Here is a 16,347-nt window from a genome sequence, read left to right as displayed (position 1 = left end):
AGTAGATTAGTATAGTATAACCTCAGTTATACTATAGTTATAAGTATATAACTTTTTCAAGAGTGAAAGCAGGCCACTGGGGCAAGAGTGGCAATGGCACCGAGACGCTCGAGCTCTGTCCTCTTACACCTGCTTGTGTACATGTAAATTTGGCCTTGATTGACGGTTTTGATTGACGGCTGGTGTTTATGCAACATTCTGGTTTCGGCGCATGTGGCTGCCCATGATGCTTTCTGTTATCATTGTATTTATTTATGTTTCGTATATTTATGAGTATCTAGTGAGCTTTTGTTGTGACCTTAAAGGGACTAGAGGGCAAGTTGCACCCTTTGCAGGCATGCTCACAAGGAAGTTTCCTTGAGGCTTTTGAGCCAGCTCTGTGTATTTCAACATCAAGTATAATGTTTGTGTGGGTTTTTGGTGGATACCTTTTATCAGCTTGAGGAAGTGTTTTTCCTCCCTATTCCTAACTTGCTAAAGAAATTAAAGGCATTTTTTTTAAATCAAATGCCAGTGACTATTAATTAGAAGCAAGAAAGTATATTCTGGACATGTTGCTGGACAGGATCCCTTCTTGTTTTTACTAACCGTTCAAGAATAAATAAATTATCTTTATCTTTTAAGAATTTTATCTTCATAATTATCTTTATTTTTATCTTTTAAGAACCTCCTGAAAACAAATATTGAAAAGATTACTAAAACATTGAGCACGGGGCATCTGGATGGCTCAGTGGTTGAGCATCTGCCTTGGGCTCAGGGAGTGACCCCGGGGTCCTGGGATCGAGTCCCACATCAGGCTCCCTTGCATGGAGCCTGCTTCTCCCTCTGCCTGTGTCTCTGCCTCTCTCTCTGTGTCTCTCATGAATAAATAAATAAAATCTTAAAAGAAAAAAAAAAGCAAACATTGAGCTAAGCATCAAAATGCTGTGAGAACCAAAGGTCTCAGGAGGTGACATACAGAGTGAGCGGGGCCTGCTCGGAGTGAGCAAAGCTCTGCTGGCTTTGGTGGGGCCCATGGAGATGTCCAACAAGGGGTGGGCTCGAATCAAATTCCCCTGGAGCTCTGAAGGTCCTATTCTTCACAAGTGATTACATCATTGGAGGAGATACAAATGTAAACGAGTCTGAACATCTGCTCGGGAAGCAAAAGCGCGGAAGCTGCACACGTGTTACGCGGACACTGGCGACGTGTCTGCGTGCGCACCGGAGACGATGGCTACACCCAGGTCTGCAGAGAGGAGAGAAGGCAGTCGGTGGAGGCATTAGAAGGAAATATTTGTAGCAAAACCTTAAACGCCTGTTTGAAGCAGGAAAGAAAATTTATCTTCCGAAAGAGATGACTTGAACCCACATCCTTCTTGCCTCTCGTGCCTGGACTCGCTGCTCTCCCCTTCCTGTCTCCTGTTGTTCCCTTCACGCCCTTCTGAGTCTGACTTTGAACCCCTGGGCCAACCCTGCAGGGACAGAGGCTGCTCTCTGTTTGGGATCCACCCTGGCTGGGGAGAAGCCTGTTACTGCAATTTCAGATGAATGTCAGAGGTTCGGCATCACCTTTATCTACAAACCACTTTTTGCTTTCATGTGGAATATTCACCTCTGTCTACGAGATCTTGGTTGGAAATGCAGATTATTGGTGATTTCAAGCCGGTTTCTTACAGAATCTATAGGTACCCTGTAACTACTTTCAAGAGTAAAACTAAGTAAAAAGCAGGCACTGTGTCTCCTGCAGAGTGGGGGTGCGGGTCACAGGGCGGGGGTGTCCAAGTGCTTGCATTGTTTAAAAAAATGTGAAGACGGGGGCTGTAAGTTTTTCACGGCTCTTGGGGATGCATTTTTGAAAGAGGCTGGTGATGGGTGGCTGAGAGGTCTCCTCTCTTATGACTTCTCTTTCAAAAGAAAATGAATGTGTTCTGGACTCGTAGCACTCAGACCCAACATCTTTACTTTTAAAATGTTTTGCAAGAATGCAAACCACTTCACTACACAAAAGCAAATGTCTTTTATGAGTTTCATTCCTTTTAATGTTTATAAGCAACTAGCAACTGAAGATGCTGGCTAAGGTACTGAATGTGCACAAATAAATGAACTTTTTTCTTTTGAGATTTATTTTAAAGAGACAGCGGGCGGGAGTGTGAACAGGTGTGTGTGGGGAGGTGTAGAGGGAGACGGAAAGGGAGAGAGAACCCAGCAGACTTCCTCGCTGAACGGGAGCCTGAAGGGTTGTGCTGGGGGGAGCTCAATCCCAGCTGGACATCATGACCCGAGCGGAAACCAAGGGTCAGATGCTCAACGAACTGAGCCACCCGGGCGCCCCTGCTTGGACATCTTTCAGCAGAACTTTGAGCTCTCAAGTGATTTAGGGGGAATTTTGTTAGTGGTTGCTCTTGCCTTATAAGTACATTGTGAAATGACATTTAAAACGTTAAATAAAGGAGATGTTGCAGTTTCGAACTCCAGAAATTAAAATGGTCCCACTTTTCATAGAGAAGGAAGAGTCTATATAATTAAGTGACCACTTGAATGTTGAATAAAAAGAAGAGGTGAGAACGCCTAATGGAATTATAGGGCTTCTAGCTCGTTTAGGTGTAAACTGGATGGAGATGTGGTGGCTCAGGTCAACATAATACATTGTAATCTGAATAAACTCATCTGTTTTGCATATGCCAACTCTCTAGCTTTGTACCCAACGCTTGGTTACTGTGAGCACTTGTTTGGAATGTACTTAGAAGGCCGAAGGCTTGTATTGACTGTTCCACACCTAAGTGAGACTCCAGAGAGGAAAATTGGGAAAAATTGGATCTAGTGGATGAAAAATTGTAGATCTCCTGCTCAAGTTCACAGTCAGCACCTGATCAATGACCTTATTTCTGTCTGTAAAGGTTCCTTTGTTTGTCCAACTTAATACATTGGAGGCTTATTCAGGGTAGTTGAAGCGATTTCATGAGAAGGTTGGTAATGTCAGCAATATGTAGGATTTAAAAATTCATATGATAAACATTTTTTCCACGTCTAGTACTTGCCTTATTTTATTTGTCACACTTAAATGAAACACAGCTGAAATTAATTTTGGGTAAGGAGTGAGGTAGGGCTCCAAATTTTCTTTTTCTTTCCAAATCGTTGCCGGTTATCTCAAAATCATTTAACGATTAAGGATGTGATTTAAAAATGTGCATGCGCCCAAAAGGCTATTAAAAAGTAAATACTCCTGCAGTCTTGGAAAAAGTCGTGGCATGGATTTTCTGTTTGCAGATGGTTTTATTCCAGTTAAAGATACGTTGGAGGCTTAATGAAGGCTCATGAGAAAACAAACTCAGGAGCTAGCAAGAGACGCTCGTTTACCTACAGAAAATTTAAAAGGAGGGGCTGACTTGAAGCTGCCAAGGAGAAAAAAATGATTTGTGCCAGAATGGCAGATGTAATAAAAATGTTTTGAGGTGTATACAGAAGGAAGGGTATGTACTGCAGCACATGTGTAACGCTGCCTGGTTTTTTGAGCAGCTGCAAACCTCTGGAGTCCTTGCTCTGAGTCCAATCAGTCATGGCCACAGATCTCGGGACGGGGCAGCCAGACGCAATCCTAACTGATCCCGTGCATTTTTTTTTTTTCCTGAGGGCTCCTCTGTCTCCACTTTTTACTTTATCTTTTCATTTAGCTTGGATTACTTTTTAAATGGTAAAACTCTGGCTGGAAATAAAGAGTATCTCGAACGCAGGACAGCTGAAGAAACAAATGACAGTGATGAAGACAGTGAAGAGCTCCGTGGAAAAACAATAACGATTTGCGAAATGCAGTTGAATTTGCATAGCAACGGTCATTTTATTATCATCAAGATGTTAAGCACTTTAACAATCTATACTTCATTTTTATAAACAAAGAGACGAAGAACCAGTAAAAGAGATGATTTTTAGGAATTTATTATTATTATTAATTTTTTTAAAAAAGCAACTTCCAGAGTTTGTCATCGCGCAGGGTTAGCCCAGGCTCCTATAGGTACAGTGATAACTGATTTTTTATAACAATGACTCACCGAAGATCCATAACTGTCTTCTGAATTATCACAGAAAGAGGAAAGGATTAGAAGAAGAGTTTAATGTTAAATGCATTTAAAAAAATCATATTCTAATTCTTTTAAATTGGTTATCCACGTACAATAATATAGTAGAGCTCAGATAACTAGGAAAGGCAATTGACTAGCATACCCCATTCCCACCCGATGTGCATGAGCGGGCTGTTTACTGCATATATCCTCATGGAGTGCGCAAGCTAAGTCAACCCATTTTACACAGCATTAATTGTTTCTATTGAGTTGGCATTGGGCTGAAACTTGCTCACTATCTCATAATTACTACTATTTTTTCCTGGTTCTTTGATGGATTTTTCTCACCCGACAGTGTTTGGACTCTAGTGTTTATGAGACATCCAATCACCTGGGCCCACTTCAGTGACAGGTACAGCGAGGTGACCCATGGCCAGATCTCCAAGTCTATTGATTAATTTGTCCACCTGCTCTGTTCTTCATCTTGGTGAAAGAGAGAACTTTTACAGTCTCCCTGGAGGATGTGCGAAGCTCTGGGCCAGAAACCGTTTGTGAGCTGGTCTTTGACGGAGGGGACCACAGAACTCAACGTTCTCATTAATGCTGTGCAAACAGGGGTCTCGTCATTCCGGTAACTATTTGTACATTTAGAAAAGCAATACAGTCATGGGAAAAACCAACAAGCACAGCTTGGTAGAAAAACCTGCCATGAAATATCATTGGCTTTATAATAATTTACTACAACCGTTCTTTTTATTCACACTGGATAGGAAATGCTTCCATCTAACACATGGAATACGAATATATACAACGAAAAGTTGGCTTTTATTAAAAAAAAAAAAACTTCACAAGGACAATAACATGGGGGTTGAAAAAAAAAATTGTGCAGTTTCCTGATCACAATCATATGTCTGCTGCCTTTTACAGGGAATGATACAAGTATGATGGATTTTATAAACCAGCTAAAGAATTTTCTTGTCTGGACTAGCCCACTATTGCCGTATCCATACAGTCTAGAGGTCTCACCTTCTCAACTGTAGTTCTAAATGACTAGGGATGACACGATGAGTCAGCGTAGGACAAACCCTGCTAATCCTCTGCGAAATCATCATATAGTTGCAGTTCCCTATTCATCAAAAAGTTCCCCCACAACATCGTGGAAACTGCACAGGGCTTCTGACTGATGTGCCGCTGAGATCGGAATGTCGCATTGTCACTTGATGCCCGCCATCTCATGCAACGTTGGCGTCTTGGCTTGGACCTTCTCGCGGCCGCGGTGGGCCGTGCGGCAGTGGCGTGGGGTGGACTGTTTTGCACTGCCAGCAGTCAAAACAGTTGCCATGGGCTCAACGTCTCTACGCTGTGAGCCTGGGGAACCCATTCTCCCGTGGAATGGTCTTCCGGAGTCCAGCAATGTCACTGCAGGCGGCTGAGACATTGTGGCCCCGGCTTCATGGGGGACTATGCTAAAGAAGAAGCCTAGTGTTCTAGAAAATAGACAATACAGGCCAGGTTGAGGGGGTGGCAGAGGGGGGGTTGCTTTCCTAAGTCCTGGAAACCATCTCTGATGTTAGCTCTACGAGAAGGTGGGGCGACTGGGAGTGGCGGGCTGGAGAGGGCTGGGTCTGAGGTACACTTGGAGAAGTGTCCTTTGCCATTGGCACTGTGGTCCCCCACTAAGACACTCCGCCTGCCTCTGTGTTCCCCTGTCTGCACCTCTTATGCCCAAGGATCCCCCAGTCCTCTGTGCAATTCCTCTGTTTCCACTTTCTAAGTGGGAATTGAAAAAAAAAAAGCTTATCTCTCTCTCTCAATTCTGACTGATGAACGGGGGCTGTTTAGAGTCACGGTGTGAGGTCTGGGAAGAAATGGTCAGGCTCCATGGATAGTGCCGTGATTACCGAGTTGGTTCTGATGGGACACACGCCATGTCCTTACGTCTCTGTTCTAAGCAAAGAGCAAGGATCAGGCTGGCGTGATGCGTTCTTGGAGCATCTTTGGGAGACCATAACCCAAAGCACTAAGTTTATATTTATTTTATGTTCTTTAAGACTCTGCGCAGTTTGGGAGAGGAATTTTAGGACCTGTGGAAAGCTGGAGGGGGAGATAATTTTGAATAGGGTGGTGCAGGAGGCCCTCAACAGTGGCCCTCTGTTTTCACCCTGGATGGCGAAGCCCAATGTTTAGAAAGTGACTGTAGGGCTCACTGGCGACAACAGATTCAGAAAGCCTCGGAGGAATGGGGTGGACCCCAGGCCTGGCGGGAACTTCAAGCAGAACATCTAGTATATTCCTCCTGGGTGGACAGCTTATATGTGTGAGCATGCTGAAAAGCCAAGGAGAAGTACATCTGCATCTACACATACATGGCTTTTCTGTGGTTAATGAAAGAACCTGGAGATGGTTTCCATGTCATGTTAGGACCATGGTCTCTCAACTCTACCTAGAAATCTCTGGTACACAACTTTACCAAGAACGAAAGAAAGAAAAAAAACCCAGTGAGACTGTATAGTAGGTGCTGGTGACGCCATTTGTCTCCGGAAAATGGGGTCAGTCACTTCTTTGTATCTCAAGTGACTTAAACTGAGGCTGAATCTTGATTTTTAGCACGAACCATTAACAGGTTGCTCTTCCACAATGCCTGGTCTTTTGATTGAGGGGACCACGCTGGGCCAGGGCCAGCCACCTCTAGCCGCTGACGCCTGTGGATCTTAGAAACTGTCTGATGCTCCCACCAGTACTCGCCTGTCAATGCACACACCTGATTTCACGTACACAGCAACGTGGCAACATACCTTTTTCCATCCGTAAACACCTGCTCTCTTCCTCACTTGGACACGGGGAGAATTTGAAAGGAAAAGAAGGCATATGTTTTTACTCCTCTGCAAATCCCAAGCGAACGTGCTTTTGGTTACCTGCCTGGTGTTGAGTTTCTTGCCACAGTGGGGACCCCCAGCTTTTCCCAAAGTTGTAGGCAAACGGTTTTCACCTGCTTGGGTGAGGATTCCTTGGTTCCTAGGCCAAGGGTCCAGGGTCAAGTGATGGAGGTGGAGTGGAGAAGGGAAGGCAGCATTTAGAAACCCAGCAATGGTATTGCTCATGCATCCGACTCTGCGTTTCACCCTCAGAGAAATGATTTTATCATTGGTCTCCATGAGACCCAATCCCATTTAAGAGCATCTCGGCAGTTTCACGGTCTCCGGAACCTTCTAGAGGTGATGGCTGGCTGGCTAGAATTGTGACTGTAGGTGCCTCATCATTTGTTCTCAGGCATTTCAAAATTTGTTTCTTTCTGCGGATCACGATTGTCGATGTACTGGTGTTACAAACCAATTTTTAAGCTGTGTGAAGGTCAGTGGGCTTTGTCACCACTCATTTCCAAAGCAGAAGCCTCCCCTAACTGGAAAGACTTATTCTAACACCACAGAGTAGCCTCCTCCCCAAAGTTTCTAAGAACCCAGAGCATGACCTTTGGGTTCTAGACAGAAGGCCTGGGAGGAGGTCGGGAGGGGGGTGGCGCCCTGCTGGGAGGTGGGGCGTGAGGGGGAGGGGGAAGGGTGGACGGTGGGGATGGAATCGGAGGGGTGGGAGCACTGGGGGGTGGAGGAGGGCAATGGGGTGCAGGGGGTGGGGGGGTGTAAATGGGGGCAGGAGGCGGTGAGGAGGTGTGGTAGGCGTTGTTGAGGGGGTACTTGGCAGGCTGGTTGTTCTTGACCCGGGTGAAGTTGATGCAGCGCCCCTGTAAGAGAATCAGAGAGAAGGAATGTGAGCCCACGCTGGCTGTTCGCGGCAGGGAGGGTGGCAAGCTCGGTGGGCAGCCATGAGACGCGGGGGAAGCGGTCGCGGGCTCTGATGTGCCCTGCTGGCCTCCCGTAGACCCTGACAGCAAACGGAGCCCCGTTTCCTTATTTCTGGGCCGACTGTGTTGCGAAATTCTGAGAATTCATTTTCCTGGAGTCTCTCTCTCAAAGAGGAGGAGGAGGAGGAGGAAGGGGGGAATCGACCTTAACTGGATGCGTGGGGTCAAGCTGTGTGCAGAGGTCATCAAACGTAATGTCCCCAACAGCCTTGCCGGCCAGGTACCGTTATCACAAGTTCTGTTTCTTGGATGGGGAAACTGAGGCTCCAAAACGTTAAACCTCTTTTCCAAGAGGCCACACAACCAGGAAGGGCTGGGGCTGGCGATTCGAACCCCAGATCGGCTCCAGAACCCCTGTCCCTCCTTCTGCACCATAGAAGGCCTCCTGAGGAGGGGTCTCCACGTTTTTTGAACAAAGGGGACCTGTTTCACATGATTTCAGGTGTGCTCCTGGGAGCAGACGGAGGCCCCAGCGCAGCTCCCCCTACCCTGCGGCTCGGGCCAAGACGGGCCGTGACCTGCACTGTCGCGGGGCCCTCGTGCCCGTGCCTGTCCCCAGCCTTTGCCCCTGGGCCTTGGGAGCTGAGTGGAAGATTAGGAGGCAGCCCCCGTGCTCCCCAGGGCTCTGCCTCCCCCGCCCACCCGCCCCTGCCCTGCTTGGGGAGGTCCTCTTCCGCCCGTGGGTGCTGTTGCACCTGCTCAGGCACCTTGGGTTCTGAAGAAACACAGGCTGGGGACCTCCTACCGTGATTCACTCCCGCTTCCGTCCCCCCTGGGCCCTGGCCCCATCCTCCCCTGATGACCCAGGGCCCCCGCAGCGGCCTCTACACAGTCCGGAGTGTGTGCCGGCCCTGGCCCTCCCTGCCCTCCCGCCGGGTGGTGTCCCCTCTCAGCTCTCCTGCCAGTCCTGCCCACCCATGACCTTCTCCTGCCGGTGCCTGGGCCCCCTCACTTTTTGCTTCAGAGCCTCCCGCCTTGCCTGGGTGGGACGTGGACCACCTTGTGGGGTGCTGGCCTCCCTGCAGATTGCCCGTACCTGCGTCATCCTGTCCCCTCTCCTGCGTGTCCCCCCTCAAGGAGGCCGGGAAGGGGCTCCCTCTCCCTTCAGGCTGCCAGGCCCTTCCTCCCCCTCCTGCTCCTCCTCACCCCACGCAGCGCACACCCGCACCCTCCAGGGTGGACACCCTCCCACGGCACCTGCCGGGTGGGATGTGTCCACGGAGGCCAGAGCTCCCCTCTTCCACCTTCGGAGGAAGGGCCGAGGGGCAATGAAGAGAGTGTGTCTCACCGCGGGAGATACAGGCAGTGACTGGAGACGGGGCTCGGCTGAGGGTCACAGCAGACACACGACACACGTCTGTGGGGGCCGGGGGGGGGGCGAGCAAACCTTGCCTCGCGCACGCCCTCCCCACTCATCCGAGTCCTGAGCCAGCCCCTTCCCTCCATGCATCCTTCCCTGATGACACAAGCCCCCCGAGGTCTCTAGTTATGGTCTATGCTGCACACAGGAGCCTGCAAACGGCAGTTGTTTGACGGGTGAGTGCCTTCCTCCCTGAGACCCGACGAGAAACTTCCGGAAGGCAGCAGCCTTCCACTGCTCCGCTCTTGGTTTAGGGATCACAATGCCGTCTTAGGTGCCAGCACCCCGGTTCCTCTGAGCTTGCATTTCACGAGATTGAACCAGGGCCTAACCTTGTTAGCTTCTGACTGGGGGCCCAGTAACCACAGAAATCAGCTCCCATCTTCTGGCAGCATAGCCCGGAACTCCCGGATCAATGCCGAGCTTTCACGGGTTAGGCTGACTTTGCAACCCAGGGCCATAGATCCCCGTGTCCAAGCAGCCCTCTTTCACAGCTATTAAACAGGGAGAGATAACAGGCCTCAAATGGAGTCGCTTGTGCTAAGGCCCAGGTCGGCAAAGCAAGACTCAATACCTACCCTAACCGCAGTTAGGGAAAACTTCCCTTTCCATTTCAAACTTTCCCAGAAATGTCATCTTAAACTCCTCAATCTGGGATTTCCCAGTTCAGCATTAGTGAGGTAACCTGCCTCGAAGGCCCCGTCTGTCCCCCAAGGAAAGATGAGGTAACCCGCTCTCTCCCTGTCCTTGCCCCCGCCCCCTGCTTCTGCCTATAAAAGTCCCCCACTTCGTCCATCTCCCCGGAGCTCCTTTCTATTTGCTAGGTGGGCTGCAGCCCGATCCATGAACTGCTAAGGAAAGCCACTAAGATCTTTAAATTTTATTCAGCTGAATTTTGTTTTTTAGCACAGCTTTATAAATTGAAGCCCTGGGAATAGTTTATTTATAATTCTGGATAAAGCTCTTTCCTTGAAGAATGTGAAAGTCCTAATGATTACCATCTGTGATAAATTCCTGTGACGGACAACTCAGAGTCGGGATTTACTGTACTACATGGTCTGCCCTTTGTTCCTAGACGTGCTAACTCAGACAAAGGGGCTCGGAAGATTCATTTCCTCCGTGGATGAAGGAGAACGCTGGTCCTGAGGATGGAGCTACCGGTGCCTGGGGTCGTGTCCCCATATGGCTTCACATCTCCCTGAGGGCTGGCCACCCCTCGGCTCCCTCCCCGACGGGGGTGCTGCAGCAGGGACAAGGCAGGCTAACTCAAGGCCCGTTGACTTATTTCACACACTGTGACGCTACTATTTTTACCAGAGACTGTTCTGTCCAGAGATGAAATGGGGCCCTCCCAGCCTTCTTCTACCAGTAGGCGTTTGTTTATAACCCAGATCAGAATCCCTGGATGTCCTCAGTAACGTGTGAAAGGATCCACAGAAGAAAAGGTGGCCTCACCCTCCCATCGATCTGTCGGCTGTGGAGGTGGGGGTCGGAGTGAGGAGGGAGAAAGACCTCCCTCCAGTCGCACATCTTGGCCATAGCCACAGAGGGATGGGGGTGGGGTGGGAAGAGGCCCCTTTCCTGGGGTCAGTAATAGTCCAGGGCTGCACCCATGGGTTTCCCGCTCTGGAGCACCAGCCATGGCCCACTAGACACCCCACCCACTAGAGCTGAGCGCAGCAGCCCCGAGCTCTTAGTAAGCAGCCAGGACCGGGTGGGGGGCAAGCCCGCAGTCTCCTCCGTGCCCCCACCGAGTGCCATGGTACCGCCTGCTGCTTAGAACCATTATGAGGATTAACTCAATCAGTGCTGATGAAGGCCTTGGAGTGGTGCCTGCCGCATGGAGTTCGTGAACGGAGTGGAGTCTCGCTGGAGCAACAGATGCGCGGACACAATGATGACCTTGTCTAGGCTCTAGGGTAGGAAGGCCGGTTGGAGGTAGTATCGGGTTTTCCGACTGCCAGTTTAGTGCCTTCTAAGTGAGCTGCAGCCTGAAGCCTCCACACTCCACACCTGGCTTCCAGAACAAAGCTGGTATAGAGGGGAGACTGTGGCACCCAACACGTGACGGGAGCAGGCCCCGGAGCCCCCTGTCTCGCGCACTCTCTCCACGCCTCCCGCGGCACCAAACTGCTGTAACTGATGCTTATAGGACCTCCCACCATGCTTTGCACACACAGTTGGCCGATGATGTCTTTACACGTACTTATCGTCCTGAAGAAAGGTGCAGACCTGGCAGGGACGAGTCCCTGGGGTCGGTTACAGTAAGATGCAATTAGGACTTCAGGGAGGGTGTGGCTACAAATTAAGTTCTTAAAACCTGGAACCAGAGGAGCCAACACAAACACTGTAACACTTAGACCATATAATTGGCCTAAAGATCAGTTTACACGACATCATTTTTTGCTTGTGAGAGGATAATAGAGAGGCCAGATGTTCTCAGTGTCACATATGCCAGCAAATCTGCACCAGTGTTTGCTTAAAAGGTTGCTAGGGCGACCGGAGCTCTTGGTTCGCACACTGGTCTCTGCAACCCAGTTAAATTCTTTGCAGTATTGTTTTTGGGTGGTTTGATTCGAATCCAACATTTGGCCTTGACCTCAGTTTACCTCGGCTCGCTCATTTACAAAGTACGGGTGCCAATTATTTTCACACATTAGCAACAAAATATTCTGGTTAAATTCTAAGAAGAAAATGCAAGAATATCTCCTGCTAAGTGGTGGCTTAGCAGGACGCGAGGTGGCTTTTCTCCTAGGCTGGAAAATGCCATTTTGATTGGACCGAACCTAATGGTGTTGAGAGGATTATTGGAAAGGTCCAGGCGTGTCATTTTTATTCATTATTTTCACTGTGTAGAAATGAGACCGAGGGCTCAGGCTTATTTATATATGGTGCCCAAGATGACACAGCAGTACAGGGCAGACGTAGGACTGCAACCGGCTCTGCTTGCCTTCGCCACTCATCCTTGTTCCCTGTTATCCTGAATAGAGACTAAAAAAGCAAATCTTTTCTTGAATCACTTGTAGATAGAATCACATAATATAGCTCCTGGCCACAATCCATCAACTCTTGACATAGCTGTCAAGAGATCTTTCCAGAACACAAGTTTGGTCAATTCAATGCCCAGCTCAAAATCCTTCAATGACTCCCCATTATCTTTAGAATAAAACCCAGACACCTCTGATGGCATGTACGGCTCTTTGTGATTTGGTCCTCGCCTACATCTTTCAATTACTTTTTGCCTCCTGATTGCAGGATGTCCAACTTGGCCCACGCTGAGCCCCCCGCAAAAATTTGTGAGAATATAATATGCCATTTGGCATCCTTCTCCGCTTCAACGTTGCTCCCCAACTGGTGGCTGAGTGTCTCTGAGATGGCCTCTGGGTCTTCTCCTCTGGAGATATTTATAGGTTCAAATTTAAGTTGGTGCTCAACAAATACTGCTTAGATCCCTGAGGGTTTCTGAGGTGGAGCAAGCCTTCTTAGCTCAGATTTTTCCCTGCAAGTTCAGGTTCTCAAAGGATCAAAGGTCCATGAGCTTGCAGTTGTGAATTTAGGTCTCCTCAGTCACCCCCTCATGGTCTCTTTGGGCTGTCTATCTTCTAGGCTCTTGGGGAAGGGCTGGCAAGAATCCTACGTGCTTCCCTTGATTTCCACACTAGACATGTTAACATGTTACATTTATTTGTTTATTTATTTAAAGATTTTATTTATTTATTCATGAGAGACACAGAGAGAGAGAGGCAGAGACACAGGCAGAGGGAGGAGCAGGCTCCATGCCGGGAGCCCCATGTGGGACTCGATCCCAGGACCTGAGCCAAAGGCAGATGCTCAACCACTGAGCTACCCAGGCACCCCAACACGTTCCCTTTCAAAAAACTTTTTTGGGGGTTACTTTTGATTGATTTATCAGATGAAACTATCCTTCAACAAAACTCTTTGCCTAAATTGGAGGTGACACATTCTGAACAATCACGGCATAGTCATGAAAGATGAAAGATCTCGTTGGCTGGGTTCCGGCTTCTTCCTGGTTTTGAGCCGTAGACACTGATGGTCCACGGAGAAGAGAGACAGGGAACCGGTGGTGTGGGGCTGTTGTGTGCTCTGTGGGTCAGGGCTGGGAGGCAGAGTTTGGACCACCAGTTGTACGACTAACACACTCATTGTGAAACCTTGAGTAAATCACTTCCGCTCTATGGGTCTAAGCTTCTTGATGTATAAAAAATAAAGTTGTTGCATTAGCTCAACAACACCCACGGGCCTTTCAGGCCTTAATATTTCATAGCGCCGCCAAAACTGGAGTTGCTTTTGAGCCTTTTACTCAGATTACCGTAGTCTGATGTCTTTTGGGACAGCCAGTCTTTTTATACTACTGAATTTGGCCAAATGCTTTCTATTGTGCAGTTTTTGGTTCATCATTAGATTTATTAAAAATATTAAGAAGTAGAAAATTCAGAATTGGACCCTCCATCTTCTGTTCTTTGGTTACCGTGGTAAGAACTCAAGCTCGCCTGCGAGTCCCGAATTTGGGTTTGTGGCATGACCGGCGAGATGTGAGAAGAGCTGTGGGCTGATTGTGTGCAAAAGACTTGCCAGTGGTGAGCTCATGTGTGCTGAGTGTTATAAAACATCTGTTTGGGTATCAGGCACGCTCATTGGAGAGGGAGCTGGCTTCGGGAGATAGTTAAAAATATGCTATGGCTCCCAGAGATTAAACCAAATAGTTTCCTATGAACAGAGGTCACTTAAGGAAAGTGGATTTCACAGGAAGAAAACGAAAATAATCAGATGGAAAAAGTGTAACATGCGTGCCAACTTTCTTCTGACAAATACCTTTTCTCTCTAGCCTCGTTCTTCCATTGATTGTCGGGTTTGGAGGTATTTTTCAAGTTACAAACGGATGGGGTTTCTAAAGCTTGTCTTAAGTCAGTTGTTTAGGATTAGGAGCATAGTTTCTCACTTAAGTCACTCCTGTAAATGGGGGTTGGTTCTTAGGCTAGACCACAAAAGCTCACTGGTGTATTGAAGGCAATTGACGTAATCCTGCTGAAGTCGGTGCTCTAGTGATAAATGAGACACTGAGTAATGAATGGCGGGAGGGCTGGGTTAGGTGACTTCATAGTGCCCCCCATCCCACCTATACTGCTCTCCATTTGTTATGTGTACACTCGTCCTTTTGACACATGGTTTTCGAGGGCTGGCTATGTTCTGGACACCTTCTAAGGTGTTGAATTCAATGATGAGCAACCAAAACCAGCCCTGGTTCCCTTGAAAAATACAGTCCACAGGTAAAGAGAGGCATGGGTCAATCAATCCTGCAAACAAATGGACCCTAGCAACCACATCTGCGTTCCGTGACGCTGGCCAGCAGCCGGCACCTAACCCGAACTAGGCCAATGAGATTCTCTCTTTCTGGAATCTGGAATCAGAACTGAGTTCCCCACTGAGGCAGTCAGTTAGGGTTGATCCTTTGAACAGAAGGGATCAAAGTGGGAACGGGGGGTGGGGGGGGGTGCTGGCTGTCTTCTGCAAAGTCAGGGAGAAGTAGAGTTCTGGTTCTGTCTCGAAACGACCCCTCATACCCATTCACCCCTCCCTACCCTCATGTCACTCTACCTTCTGTAATCTGGGCCTCCCTGTCCTCAGCCTTTCCCTTTTCCCAGTTATATTTTGGTTCCCATATGAGATCTCTACACACGCACACATAAATGCAAGTGTGCATGCACGTGCATATGGATGTTTGTACACGTACACAAGATCTCTAGCTCCATATGTAGGTGAACATATACACAGGGAAACACAAAGTTGTCTTCTTAAACGCTTCAAGGCCTCCTCACCGTCTGTAGGAAAATGTCCAAGTTCCTCGGCATGCGGGCCCTGGCTCCCTTTGCATTTCTTCCCGCCACCTCAACTTCTCCACTGTCTTTGAACCCTACGCTTCAAGCTTTGGTCCATCATTGAAACGAAGCCCCCATACTCTCTGGCTCTTTGTTTGGCACATTCGTTCACGGCCCAGTTCCACGACGGGGATGAAATGGCATAGAGACCCCTGTCTTGCTTCTTTCCCCTTCCCCGCAGCAGGAGCCGGCGGAGGGCAATGGGAAGGGTGTGTTGTGAGGGGAGAGGCCAGAGTCCTTCTCGACTGCCTTCCCTCTGCCTCACACGTGCCCTGCCTATAAATCTCATACGGCAGCCTGCCTTTTATGTGCTGTTCATGCGAAAGGATCCAAGGTCAACTCTTTCAGTTGTTTGATTCATTTTGCTGACACACGTGCTGGCGCACTTTCCATAATAACTTCTTCGGAGGCCAAAACCAGGGGTAAGATGAAAGCGGAGAGGAAATATTTGGTAACAAGAGGAAACGAGGAAAATGAAGGGGCAGGAATAAATATGGCTCATCTTTTGTGGGACAGGTGCAGGCATGGGACTTGTGAAGGATCACTACTATGCAGTTAAGACTTATTTAAGAATAAAATTCAAAAAAAAAAAAAAGAATAAAATTCAGGGCGCCTGGGTGGTTCAGTCTGTTAAGCATCTGCTTGGGCTCAGGTCATGATTCCAGGGCCTGCATCAGGCTCCCTGCTCAGTGGGGAGCCTGCCTCTCCCTCTCATTCTGACCTCCCCACTGCTCAGGTGCACGCTCTCCCTCTCAATGAAAAAAATAAAAAAAATCTTTTAAAAAAGAAAAGTTCTATATTTTCTTTGTGGAAAATTTGGAAAATGTACAAAAGAAGGAAGAAGAGGAGAAAAGAATTTTAAGTTCTAACACTCAGAGCGTTACCATGTTGTTCTTATCCTTTCAGACTCCCCCCCCCCCACACACGAGTGGTGCATATATTTAGAAAAATGGGAATCATTCTATACAAAAATTTTGTAATAGATATACTGGGACTATTTCTCCCCTGCCATTTTCAGTATGATTTGCAATGATTGCATAATCTTCTATCACATGGAAGCTCCAAATGCAGTTATTAAATTCTTTATTGGACAATAAGAATCCATCTAACTTCTAATTTTCTCTAACACGCCTTCAATAAAAGTCTGAAAAGTTCTAGAATCAATGGTTCATCTTTGACTTGGATTTCTATATC

General features: G+C 48.0%; 1 protein-coding gene across 1 annotated transcript in view; it reads right to left on the bottom strand.

Moving 5' to 3' along the window:
* Positions 1-3,797: 3,797 nt before the first annotated feature.
* The window catches only part of ANTXR1 (ANTXR cell adhesion molecule 1), a 197,874-nt gene continuing 185,324 nt past the window's right edge, over positions 3,798-16,347 (bottom strand). Inside the window, exon 18 of the mRNA XM_038551488.1 lies at positions 3,798-7,776. Coding sequence (XP_038407416.1) covers positions 7,516-7,776 — 261 coding nt within the window. The 3' untranslated portion in view covers positions 3,798-7,515. The remainder of the gene's footprint in view (positions 7,777-16,347) is intronic.

Source organism: Canis lupus, chromosome 10, assembly GCF_011100685.1.
Source record: "Canis lupus familiaris isolate Mischka breed German Shepherd chromosome 10, alternate assembly UU_Cfam_GSD_1.0, whole genome shotgun sequence".
NCBI lineage: Eukaryota > Metazoa > Chordata > Mammalia > Carnivora > Canidae > Canis > Canis lupus.
Note: the sequence above shows the minus strand (reverse complement) of the source record. Positions and strands in the feature narration are given on the sequence as shown.